Source organism: Ranitomeya variabilis, chromosome 1 (assembly GCF_051348905.1).
Source record: "Ranitomeya variabilis isolate aRanVar5 chromosome 1, aRanVar5.hap1, whole genome shotgun sequence".
Classification (NCBI taxonomy): domain Eukaryota; kingdom Metazoa; phylum Chordata; class Amphibia; order Anura; family Dendrobatidae; genus Ranitomeya; species Ranitomeya variabilis.
This window is the reverse complement of record NC_135232.1, coordinates 160,753,341-160,766,664: the sequence shown is the minus strand read 5'-3', so window position 1 is coordinate 160,766,664 and position 13,324 is coordinate 160,753,341. Positions and strand designations below refer to the sequence as shown.

At 38.4% G+C, this 13,324-nt stretch overlaps 1 protein-coding gene across 1 annotated transcript in view; it reads right to left on the bottom strand.

The window, feature by feature from the left end:
* The window catches only part of MAN2A1 (mannosidase alpha class 2A member 1), a 169,062-nt gene that overhangs the window by 83,141 nt on the left and 72,597 nt on the right, over positions 1 to 13,324 (bottom strand). Inside the window, exons 5-6 of the mRNA XM_077290144.1 lie at positions 6,579 to 6,706; positions 3,271 to 3,444 (exon numbers count right to left, since the gene is read on the bottom strand). Of these exons, the coding sequence (XP_077146259.1) occupies positions 3,271 to 3,444; positions 6,579 to 6,706 (302 nt within the window). The remainder of the gene's footprint in view (positions 1 to 3,270; positions 3,445 to 6,578; positions 6,707 to 13,324) is intronic.

Sequence of the window (13,324 nt, the reverse complement as noted above, 5' to 3'; positions counted from 1 at the left end):
ACAAGGGAACATGTCCGAGACATAGAAAAGGCAAAAACTGCCCAAGACCTGACTTCATTTTAAACATTACCCAAACAATTCTGGCAAGTTAACAATTGTGATGCAAGTAAGCTCACCATTAAGGTTATTGATCAGGTCTCTTTTTGCCCATGGGGCAGAAAACTTTCTAAGGCCCTCGCCCGTATTGAGAGCCGCTGGACACGGTCACTCCGGGGGGGGTCTTAACGAAAACTTTGGATTTAGTTCATTTCTTTAGGGTATCCAACACTTTTTTAGGGGAGGGTTTTTATTTTGTTTTGCTCTTTTCTATTTAGGGTTTTTAATGCTGTTTTTAATCTTATGCTTTTTTTTAACATATTATTTAGCCTATATTGATTATCGTTTCTTTATTCTAGATGTCCTTTTTTTACTGGGGTGTTGTTCTGATGACCATTCCTAATCTACATTGAAAATCATAGATGAATGAAAATTGCTGATCAATTCCAAATCTGCATTGAGTACAAAGGATGTGTGTTTGGCCTTCATCTATTGACCATCGTTTGTGTTGACACCATCTACTCACTAGACATTAAAAGATTGTTATTTGCTTAATAATCACATGATTCAGAGCCTTTGTCGGCTTATCATCTCTGGACTAACGTATGCTTTACTACAAATTTTTACAACTGTGGCCACTTCAACTACAGCACTATTCATTTTTCCTAGTTTACTCAGTCAGTTTGTATTTTTTCTTTTTACATTTAACATTTTTTTTTCACAGGAATTTTTACTCACTACCCCCTTTGACTTTTACACACTTCTCACCATCATTCACACTGCACACAATTTTTTCATTCCTCATTTTTACATTTCACATTCTCACCCACTACCAATCTAGCACAATCTCCATTTACCTGCATTTTTCAATTTTATTTTCATTCACTCATTTAATCACTTCTCTTTACTTATTTGATTTTTCATTTGCCCACTATTCACACACATTCACTTTTTCTCATGCATTCTGGTCACACACTGCGAATTTATGGTCATTATTTCAGCTGTCTCGGGTGCGCATGAACTATTGGCCTCGAGCACGGCTCTTTGGTAGCACGGAACTAGTGACCACATTGCGCATGCTCCGTCACTCTGATGGAGTTTATGGCCTTGCGTTCCACCGCCGTGATCCGGAAGAGCATTAAAAGAGTGCCAGGTCAATGACGCATGCGCAATCATGATGGGACCTTTCCTTTACAGCGCAGGTCACATGATATTTATCTACAACACACCCATCGCTATTTTTTTTTCCCATATTGGACAAGATTCATATAAATAGCCTGGCAAATCCCTCCCCCAACACACGGCTCCTGAAGAAGACTAACGAAACATGTGTTGGGGCGACGGGGACGCCAAGGTTACCAGTCATGTATTTCTGTAAGTGCCCGGTCTTTATAATTTTTATCTAGTTGTATGACAGACTTCTGATTCATTATGATTTAATTCATTCACTCACATTGTGAGTAAGCAGCGACTCACTGTAAGTACGCTGACACATGGCACTTATATTATTCATCTTGTGACTGACAACAGGACCCATTACCAGAGTAACCACTGAGTTGCATCGAAATTTACACTTACTTATCTGGTGGCATTTTTATGTTTGTCTAGTTTATTTGAATTACATTGCACTTTTCATTTTTTATGAGTGCTATTTGACTAATTATTAGTCATATGATTTAACATTCATCCTTTCATATTTTTATTCATTTTGTATATTATTCATAATTTATTGTATTACTTGTATCTAATTGTGCATTAATCACTTAGCACTATATGTAACCTTGACCCCTGTATTTTGGAATGTAGCAGACTTTTTACTTCATTTTTAATTTATAATCTAATAAAATACATTTTTTTATCTGGATTATACTCGGCTAGTGGTGGCTTTATCTTCTCCTCCACATGTAGTGTTATTTATGAATGTTGAGTTCCCTTTTACCCTACTGTCAAACTGGGCATTTTTGTAGTAAACATCCAGAAAAGCTGCACTAACTGCTTTTATTGTTCATTGTGCATAAATGTGTAAAGAACGCCTTAATTCCTCTAATGCTGCAGACCCTGAACTCTCCGCAGCTTTCCATGCTGGCTGAAAGTCGTGTCACGTCATGAACAACAATTATTGTTTTCAACTTAGATCAATAGGATATTAAAAGCCTATGCAACAGCTTTGGGCACTTTAGAAACCAGCAGTCTCAACTGTTCATTACAGCCTGCAGGACCAAGTAGCTTAATGTCTCTCTAAATCATTAAATTCTCAAGTATTTATCTGTGATCCCACAAACTTTCAACTTAGTTTTTTTTTCTATTTAAGGGTCTTGCAATAATCCATTAATAAAGGCCGGTTGAGCTGCGTATCATGCTCTGCGATGATGAACTGTTAGCATTCCAATAACTGCTGCCAACATCTCATTCTTGACACACAAGAGTTCAAGTTCGCAGACAAATATTTCACTACATTAGGAAATACAAAAATGCATCCTCAAAATCACAAGTTTAAAGAAACCATTAGCCCCTATCTTTCAGGGTCTGTTTAGCTTGTAGGGAGTGGGGGACATCAGCGAAAGAACCACCTCTAGATACTCTGATGGAATTAGCCATGTATTAAGGTTCATTCAGACATTCGTGCAAAATCTGTCAGAGATTGGATCGCAGTGCACAAACTGGCCGCAGCTCTCCTGACCAGAGAGGGACAGCTTCAAAGAAATAAATGAAGCGGACATGTTTGGGTTAAGAGACCCACATCCAGTCCATGCATTAGAGGTCTGATTTAAAGAGATTTTCCACTTTCTAAAAAGTGGACTTCAAACGCTTGGAGTCATGAAGCCAGATTGTACTCTCACCCTGGGTCTCGGGCCAGCTCCAGGCCGCTGCTTCAGGTATGCATTTTGACAGCAGGAGTAACATCACTTTGACCGTGCAGATCACCGCTGCAGCTAATCACTGAGCTCAGTGGCTTTTCTAATTTATAAGCAGCGGGAGCTCAGTGATTGGCTATAGCGTTAAGACTAGCTTCCTTGCTTTAGGACTAGTCATTGAAAAAGGAAAAATGTTATTGATTGTGTTGCCTTATTAGCCATCCAAAAACAATTGGTTAATGTGAGAACATGTGACTTGACTACTAGTTTTCATCATATAGATATTTACCGTAAGTTTGTTTTGAGTATTGTGTATTAGAAAAGTTCCACTGAAATGTCAGTCAACAATAAAAAGCATTAGTGAGAAGTATTTGCTTACCCCAGTTTTGCCTCCAAAAGAACTCTAATGTCTTCTTTGCTGAAAAATGTTTCTTTATTGAATAGTGAATACGTTGGATAAGCATGCTCGATATCCCCGATCGCTTAAGAATGTAAGCCATAGTTGGAGAATGCCCAAAAGGATCGACAGCCCATCCTGATTTTGGTTTTACACCTACATAAGAAATAAAATTAATAGCAGGCAGGTATATACTGTACAGGCATATTAATAAGGTAGGTAAATCAACACTGCAATTCTTAGAAAGTGCCAATTTAATAGGTCGTGTAGCAAGGCATCAGATTTTTCAGTTAAATAAGCATGGAATATTTTACAACTGTCTCATCCAGGTAGTTTCACACGATCTCCTAATTTTCCCAACGCATCTAGTTCAAACTGGTAACACTGACCTACAAAGCCATCCATAATATGCATTCTCCATATATCTCTCCGTACCAACATCCATATATCCTCCAACACGCAACTTCCAGTCCTCCCAAGAACCTCCTTCTCTAATCCACACAAATACGTTGCTCACCAAATCGCCTCCAAGACTTCTATCTCACCCTCTGGAATTCTGTGCCTCAACACATCCGATTATCCACCACACTCAGAACCTTCAGACGGAACTTTAAAACCATGCTCTTCAAGAAAACTTACAACCTACAACGACCCTGTTGCCACCTCACCACCACCGGAGCTGCCGCAACCCCCTTCCCTATGGTTTCCTTCATTATTATCTTGTAGATTGAAAGCCTGCAAGTGCAGGGCTCTCTCCTTTCTGTACCAGTTTATTATTGTTAATTAGCTCACTGTATTTCATATTTGCATCTTATATTTAACCCCTTCTCATGTACATCACCATGGAATCAACGGTGCTCTAAAAATAAAGCTGCTTAATAATAATAATAATAATAATAATAATAATAATAATAAAAAAAAAAATTCACCTAGTTTGTGCCAGAAAAGTATGCCACAATACTGGCACATTTTAGGTGCATGAAACATTTTCTGGTAAGCCATTCACATTTGTAAATCAGATCACACACCCTTGTCAGGTAAGGCACAGAATGTGTCAAAAACACAACATGATTATGATGCAAGTCATGAAAGGCAAATTTTTTATTTTTGAATTCTGGCACAATTAGTTTGACACATTTCTCACATTGGTGTCTTCATAGTAATGTTGAACATGATCACAATTAAGTTTGGGAAAACATCTACGTAAAGAAGGGATACATTCCAGCAAACTCAGCATCTGTCAACCTTCATTGATAAAACAAGTGGCCAATAACCTTGGAAATTTAACATCAGGCTATAAATCCTAAACCGTAAAAGTAGTAGGAAATGGTTGCCTCCTATAACCTAAATACTTCAGGACCTTCCATTGCATAGGACACAGTTCAAGTATAACATAAAAAGGGGTAAAGGAATATCTGCATGCAGAATTATTGGGCAGCCAAACGAAGAACAAATGTTTTCATCACAGTTTATTCTCATCTTAAATAACTAAAAAAAAAAAAAAAAAAAAAAAAAATTACAAAAATACAGTTTTGACATTTAAAAAAAAAATTTTGTGACCAATAAGTGCCCTTTTCAAAAGGAGTCATAAGCCTTTCGTCCATGGAGACTGTCAGTTTCTTAATCAGTCAACGATCAACTTTTTGGGCAGCACCAACCACAGCCTCCAGACACTGTTCACACAGGTGTACCATTTTCCACTGTAAATCTCCTGTTTAAGAAGGGCCCACATGTTCTCAATAGGGTTTAGGTCAGGTATGGAAAATGGGCCATGTCATTATTCTTTTATCTTCAAGGCCTTTACTGGCTGGCCAAGCCATGAAGCACTTCGATGCATGTGATGGAGCATTATCACAATCATTGTTTCCTTGAAAGATGGAGGCTATTTCTTGTACCACTGCTTGATGGAATCATGTTCTAAAAATTGGCAGTAGGTTTGGTAGTTCTTTTTGGAGTCCATCGTCAACCAGAAAAGTCGAACTAACTCATCTTTAATAATACCAGCCCATAGCAGTACCTCACCTCCAACATGCCATGGGTCTGTGCCCGTCTCATTTTATCACTCAATGAAACATAGGGAAAAAAAAGTCTGTCTTTGGATATTTCTTGGCTCAGTCTTGAATTTCACCATTTGGGTCTGGTTTAGTGGTCGATTTCAGCATCCGTTACCTCGGCCATGTCTCTGAAGCACTGAACACCTTGTACTTCTGGGCACTACACTGAGGTTGCAGTTCTGAAATATGACAGCATTGGAGGAAAATGGGTTCCTGATCGCTTCACGTTTGAGTCTTCTCAAATTTTTCATCAATAATGTGCGTCTTATTTTCTCAACAATGTATTTTGCAACCTTGTTGACCATTTGCAACAAAATTTTTGATGGTTCTGTAATCACACCCCATTTTTTACAATTTCAAGAGTGCTGCATTTCTCTTTAAGAATTAACAATTTTGGACTTTTGAGAGTCACTGAAATCTCTTTTCTGGCCCATTTTGCTTGAGGAAAACACCAGGTCACTTGATATGTTTGAAAACAATAAGCATTCATGTTTATACAGCTTGCAGATTGAAAATATACACAAAAATGATGATATGGTTAAAATGCTCACTTACCTACCGTATTTTCCGGCGTATAAGACGACTTTTTAACCCCTAAAAATTGTCCCAAAAGTCAGAGGTCGTCTTATACGCCAGGTACGGCATGTGCAGGGAGCGATCCTGGAGCGACCTTCAGGCCCTGGGATCCATATTCATGTAAAAAATAAAGAATAAAAATAAAAAATATGGATATACTCACCCCTCCGAGAAGCCTGGCTGTCACCGTTGCAAGCGTCTGCCTCCGTTCCTAAGAATTGCAGAGCGTGAAGGACCTTCGATGACGTCACGGTCAGGTGACCGGTCACATGAGCGGTCACGGGCCAATCACAGGACTGCGACGTCATCGAGGGTCCTTCATGCTCTGCAATTCTTAGGAACGGAGGCAGACGCTTGCAGCAGTGACAGCCAGGCTTCTCGGAGGGGTGAGTATATACATATTTTTTATTTTTATTCTTTATTTTTAACATGAATATGGATCCCAGGGCCTGAAGGAGAGTCTCCTCTCCTTTAGACCCTGGGAACCACACGCCGTATAAGATGACTGGGCGTATACGATGACCCCCGTCTTATACAGCGGGCATATCCCAAATTCCATATTTTATATGGAAAAGTTGGGGGTCGTCTTATACACCAGAAAATACGGTAATAATTCTGCACACAGCGCAAAGAGGAAAAGTTTAAAAAAACAATTCTTACCAAGATTTTTCTCCAGCCATTGGTGTCCTTCTATCAGTTGATCAATTATACCAAAATAGTGAGAGGAGGCTTCATCAGTCATAACCCATCCACCTGTAACAATCTCAAACTGTTCTTGTTCAATTAACCTGTTAATTAGATAAAGTGGCAGGGTTAACATTAAAGGCAACATGAAAGGCAAGATGAACAATAGCAAAGCATTTGACAAATGTATTTTGGCATTGCCATCTAATTACAAGTCATCTGTATATGACAATTCTTAACATTGGTTACCATTGCTAATTCTTAGTCCTAACAAAGAAGCAGTGGGATTTAGTAAATTATACTTTTTTCTTGTTATTTAAAAGGACATCCATGTGTCCATCTCCTTAGTTTAATTTTAGAAAAGTCTAAGTAAGATTATCTTATACCAATAACATATTTCCATGGCTAAAGCTGAACAATTTGTCAGACATTTGTGCGAAGAGAAGCAAGATATATAGAGCCATGGGTCAAACAAATTAGAGAAAACTAGAGTACCAAATAAAATGTTGTTATCCACTAAATCACCCTAGACCTTCAGGGATAGAAAGATATTACCCATAATAGCATCAGGAAAATCTTATATTAAAGGGTTTTTTTGGCATATGATATTGAGGTCTTATCCGCGGGCTAGGTATCAATATCAATCAATGAGGATCCGACACAAGGCACCCCACTGATCAGCTATTAGTTTGGGCAATATCGATGACCTATCCTGTGATAAATCATCAATATCTAATCAGTGGATGGCCGACACTCCATCTAGGCCACAAACAGTACGGCAAGAATATAGTTCTTGGTTGGACATAGTCCTGTGTGAACAAGTCATGTACTGCCGAGAATATGAGGTTCTATGTGCAGAAAACGATTTTACAGAAGAGTTGTCCAACTGTCTACATAGGCCATTGCACATAACTGATCGAGGTCATTTAAAGGCCGAGATTAGCCTTTCTTAATGAAGCCTAAATAATGACATTAATCCACCTCCTCCCTAACTCCTTACAATAGTAAATTTAAAGGGTAAAAGGATGGCTATAGGTTAAAGATTACATAAATTATTAACCAACTTCGCTTTTATCAGGTATTTTTATCTGAAAAGTTCATTTTTAGACTTAAGTTCCACAACAAAAAATATTGTGCAGAAATGTAATGGACCTGCTAAAAAAAATTATGAGAGAAGAGTAAATGCTCTTGTGACTGTTTAATTTAATTAAATCCCATAGGCATTGTTAACACTGTCGTTATATTTATACAAATAAGTGAGCAACATAGGGCTGAAAAATAATTAACTTAAAATAAATATTTGGGCTTTATTGGGTCATCCGCCTTTACAATCCATTAACTTTTTTGGCACAGGAAAAATGTTCTCTTTTTCACTATCTACTATGTGCAATTAGAAAGGTAGAAAATCTGTGACAGTCATGGAGATGTCTAAATAAATCTGGCAATTATCTTGTCAATTATTTCCAGCAGAAATTTGTTATCAAAATTACAGGTCAGCTAAGTAACCCTGAGAAATACCGTATAAGCAGCATCTCTCCTGAATTTACAAAATAACAATGTAATTACGTATTGACTTCTGACAAGCCTTCGCAATTTGTGCTTGTTCCAAATCACATTTTACTAATTTAACACTAAATTCTTTAGAGAGAAATGCAGAAGTTGACAAACAGCAAAAATATTCCAAGGTAATATTTTTCTAGTCTTGTTTACAACTATAAATATGATAGATAGTTTCTCCATAACAGTTTATGTCCTCAAATGCAAGTTCAGAAAAATTAGAAAAGTTGTTTGTGGGAAAACAAGGATCTCCATCCATCTTGAAAACAAAGGTAATGTCTTCAGCATATGAATGGATCAGTAGTTGCGCACTCCCTGCCCACTCATTACTATGCACTCCTTCCAGAGACCCTTAACATGAAAATGTCTCAGTAGATAGAGTTCATTAAAATACATAAAAATTAATTACAAATTAAATATTAACATGGTCAACAAGAAAAATGTTTGCAAACCCTAACACTTCTTAGCTTTTGTTGCAAGTTGCCTCATTTTCATTGAGCAAAAAAAAAAAAAAACAGCATGCTGCATTTTTTACCCCAGTAAATTGATGACCACTAAACAGACCTTATAATGGTTAATAGGGTTTGTTCGTCTGATGTCATTTGTTTCAGTCATAGGACAGAACCTTTTCTTGCATGTTTTTTTCTGCTCCTATAACTTAAAAAAAAAACAGAACCCTAATCCTAAAGCGTGAAAACCTAGACTGACCCAAGCCTTAAAGGCCACACATCTGATGGCCCATTCTCAGGGACAGTTCGCATCCCGGCATGCACTGATGATGATAGATAGACCTTAAAGGGCCATCTGGTAAAGTCCAGAGCCATTCACTTCCACATCAGAAGTCAACAGGATGAACAGAACACATGTACCTCCCCGACACTTGTGTGGGATTATAACAATCTGAACGCTCACCTCCGATTTGAAAGAGATTTGCTCTGGATGGTGCCGGATAACACCTTTAATATTTTAAACAGAAAATGTACACCATGAGGTATACCTTTTGTGCTAGATCCTTCAGTATTTCTATAAGGAATAGTGCATCAGACCTGTCCTATTCAATGATGGTATAAAAGGTATAACAATCTGACGAAAGTCAATGGAAGCTTTTACTTGTAGATATGGTAAACGGACACTACAATGGCTGTACATGTTCATGTCTGGCAAGGCACTGCATAGTAATCCACATTGCAGGGATGTTCGTGATAAATAAAGTCAGTTTTGATGCACTTGCTGCATTGGGCTAAGTTCCCAAGGTGAGATTTAGTTGCTTTTTTTACGGTACAAATTTTTGAAAGTAACCTTATATTTTTTTTCACAAATCTGCAACATCAAAAACTCCAAAAGCTCATTGTGGGAACGTAGCTTTAGGGTTCGAAATGTAACTATATAGCCCATACTGGTTTAGCGCACTCAGAAAACAACTGCATAAAAACTGCACATTGTGAAGCCAGCATAATATAAAATGGGATTAGTACAAGACAAAGCAATGCCATTAATCCAGTAAGAAACACTGAGCTAGAAATCCAGTTACCGTAATCTAACAAGAATTTCAAGCAGAGTAGTGTGAAAATTCCTTGAAAATCTGGCCAATTTTAGACAGATGCTGCCAAAAGCTTTACCGAAACTGGTGACTCTTAACCCCTTAATCCCATTGGACGTACTATCCCATCAAGGACTTAATTCCCAGTGACTGGATAGTAAGTCCAGCGCGATCAGCTGCGCTCACGGGGGGAGCGCGGCCAATCGCGGCCGGGTGTCAGCTGACTTATCTCAGCTGACATCCGGCACTATTAGCCAGGAGCAGTCACGGACCGCCCCCAGCACATTAACCCCCAGCACACTGCGATCAAACATGATCGCAGTGTTCCGGCGGTATAGCAAAGCATTTCGCAGGGAGGGGGATCCCTGCGGTCTTCCCTGAGACCCTGGGAGCAACGCGATGTGATCGCGTTGCTCCGTGGGTCTCCTACCTTCCTCTCCCTGCAGGCCCCGGATCCAAAATGGCCGCGGGACTGCATCCGGAACCTACAGGGGAGGTGGCTTACCAGCGCCTGCTCAGAGCAGGCGCCAGGAAGCCTCCCTGCTGTGCATGTCAGATCACTGATCTGACACAATGCACAGCAAAGTGTCAGATGAGAGATCTGTCACTTTACTGTGATGTCACCTCCTGAGGCAAAGTAAAAAAAAAATAAATATATATATATATATATATATATATATATATATATATATATATATATATATATATATATATATATATATATATTTCCAATAAATACATTTCTTTATCTAAATAAGAATAATAAAAAAAAAATAAAAGTACACATATTTAGTATCGCCACGTCCGTAACGACCCGACCTATAAAACTGTCCCACGAGTTAACCCCTTCAGTGAACACCGTAAAAAAAAAAAAGGCAAAAAACAACGCTTTATTATCATACCGCCGAGCAAAAAGTGGAATAGAACGCGATCAAAAAGACGGATATAAATAACCATGGTACCGATGAAAAGTCATCTTGTCCCGCAAAAATCGAGCCGCCATACAGCATCAGCGAAAAAATTAAAAAAAAGTTATAGTCCTCAGAATAAAGCGATGCAAAAATAATTATTTTTTCTATAAAATTGTTTTTTATCGTATAAAAGCGCCAAAACAAAAAAAAAATATATAAATGAGGCATCGTTGTAATCGTACTGACCCGAAGAATAAAACTGCTTTATCCATTTTACCAAACGCAGGATGGTATAAACGCTCCCCCCCAAAAGAAATTCAAGAATAGCTGTTTTTTGGTCATACTGCCTCACAACAATCGGAATAAAAAAGCGATCAAAAAATGTCACGTGCCCGAAAATGTTGCCAATAAAAACGACAACTCGTCCCGCAAAAAAAAAGACCTCACATGACTCTGTGGACCAAAATATGGAAAAATTATAGCTCTCAAAATGTGGTAACCCCAAAATTTTTGGAAATAAAAAGCGTGTTTTAGTGTGTGACAGCTGCCATTCATAAAAATCCGCTAAAAAACACGCTATAAAAGTAAATCAAACCCCCCTTCATCACACCCTTAGTTAGGGAGAAATAAAAAATATGTATTTATTTCCATTTTTCCATTAGGGTTAGGGATAGGACTAGGGTTAGGGTTATATTTACGGTTGGGGTTAGGGGTGTGTCAGGGTTAGGGGTGTGGTTAGGGGTGTGGTTGGGATTAGGGTTAGGGGTTGTTTGGGTTAGGGTTTCAGTTAGAATTGGGGGTTTCCACTGTTTAGGCACATCAGGGCTCTCCAAGTGCGACATGGCGTCCGATCTCAATTCCAGCCAATTCTGCGTTGAAAAAGTAAAACAGTGCTCCTTCCCTTCCGAGCTCTCCCGTGCGCCCAAACAGGGGTTTACCCCAACATATGGGGTATCAGCGTAATCAGGACAAATTGGACAACAACTTCTGGGGTCAAATTTCTTTTGTTAACCTTGGGAAAATAAAAATTTGGGGGGCTAGAAAACCATTTTTGTAGGAAAAAAAATGTTATTTTATTTTCACGGCTCTGTGTTATAAACTGTAGTGAAATACTTGGGGGTTCTAAGTTCTCACAACACATCTAGATAAGTTCCTTGGGGGGGTCTAGGTTCCAATATGGAGTCTCTTGTGGGGGATTTCTACTGTTTAGGTACATCAGGGGCTCTGCAAATGCAAAGTGATGCCTGCAGACCAATCCATCTAAGTCTGCATTCCAAATGGCACTCCTTCCCTTCCGAGCTCTGCCATGCACCCAAACTGTGGTTCCCCCCCACATATGGGGAATCAGCATACTCAGGACAAATTGGACAACAACTTTTGGGGTCCAATTTCTCCTGTTACCCTTGGGAAAATACAAAACTGGGGGCTAAAAAATAGTTTTTATGGAAAAAAAAAAAGAATGTTTATTTTAACAGCTCTGCGTCATAAACTGTAGTGAAACACTTGGGGGTTTAAAGCTCTCACAACACATCTAGATAAGATCCTTAGGGGGTCAACTTTCCAAAATGGTGTAACTTGTGGGGAGTTTCAATGTTTTGGCACATCAGTGGCTCCAAATGCAACATGGCGTCCCATCTCAATTCCAACCAATTTTGCATTGAAAAGTCAAAAGACGCTCCTTCCCTTTCCGAGCCCTGCCATGCGCCCAAACAGTGGTTTACCCCACATATGGGGTATCGGGGTACTCAGAACAAGTTGTACAACAACTTTTGGGGTCCATTTTCTCCTGTTACTCTTGGTAAAATAGAACAAATTGGAGCTGAAGTAAATTTTGTGTGAAAAAAAATTAAATGTTAATTTTTTTTTTTAAACATTCCAAAAATTCCTGTGAAGCACTAGAAGGCTTAATAAACTTCTTGAATGTGGTTTTGAGCACCTTGAGGGGTGCAGTTTTTAGAATGGTGTCACACTTGGTTATTTTCTATCATATAGACCCCTCAAAATGACTTCAAATGTGATGTGGTCCCTAAAAAAATAGTGTTGTAAAAATGAGAAATTGCTGGTCAACTTTTAACCCTTATAACTCCCTACTAAAAATATTTTGTTTCCAAAATTGTGCTGATGTAAAGTAGACATGTGGGAAAAGTTACTTATTAAGTATTTTGTGTGACAAATCTCTGTGATTTAAGGGCATAAAAATTCAAAGTTGGAAAATTGCGAAATTTTCAAAATTTTCGCCAAATTTCAGTTTTTTTTCCACAAATAAACGCAGGTAATAAAAGAAATGTTACCACTATCATGAAGTACAATATGTCTCGAGAAAACAATGTCAGAATCACCGGGATCCGTTGAAGCGTTCCAGAGTTATAACCTCATAAAGGGACAGTGGTCAGAAATGTAAAAATTGGCCCGGTCATTAACGTGCAAGCAAACCACGTCAAAAGTGGACAGTTATTGCTCTTATTTTATTCCTACTGTGCATTCCAATTTTTGTTTTATTTCTATACGGTTCTGGGGAAATATTTGTTTTTTTTTAATTTAGTGCTAATTAAAATCAATATATATTTAACCCCTTCAAGACCTTGCCCTTTTTCGCTCCCCTCCTTCCCAGAGTCATAACTTTTTTATTTTTCCATCAATATGGCCATGTGAGGGCTTATTTTTTGCGGGACAAGTTCTACTTTTGAACGACATCATTGGTTTTAGCATATCGT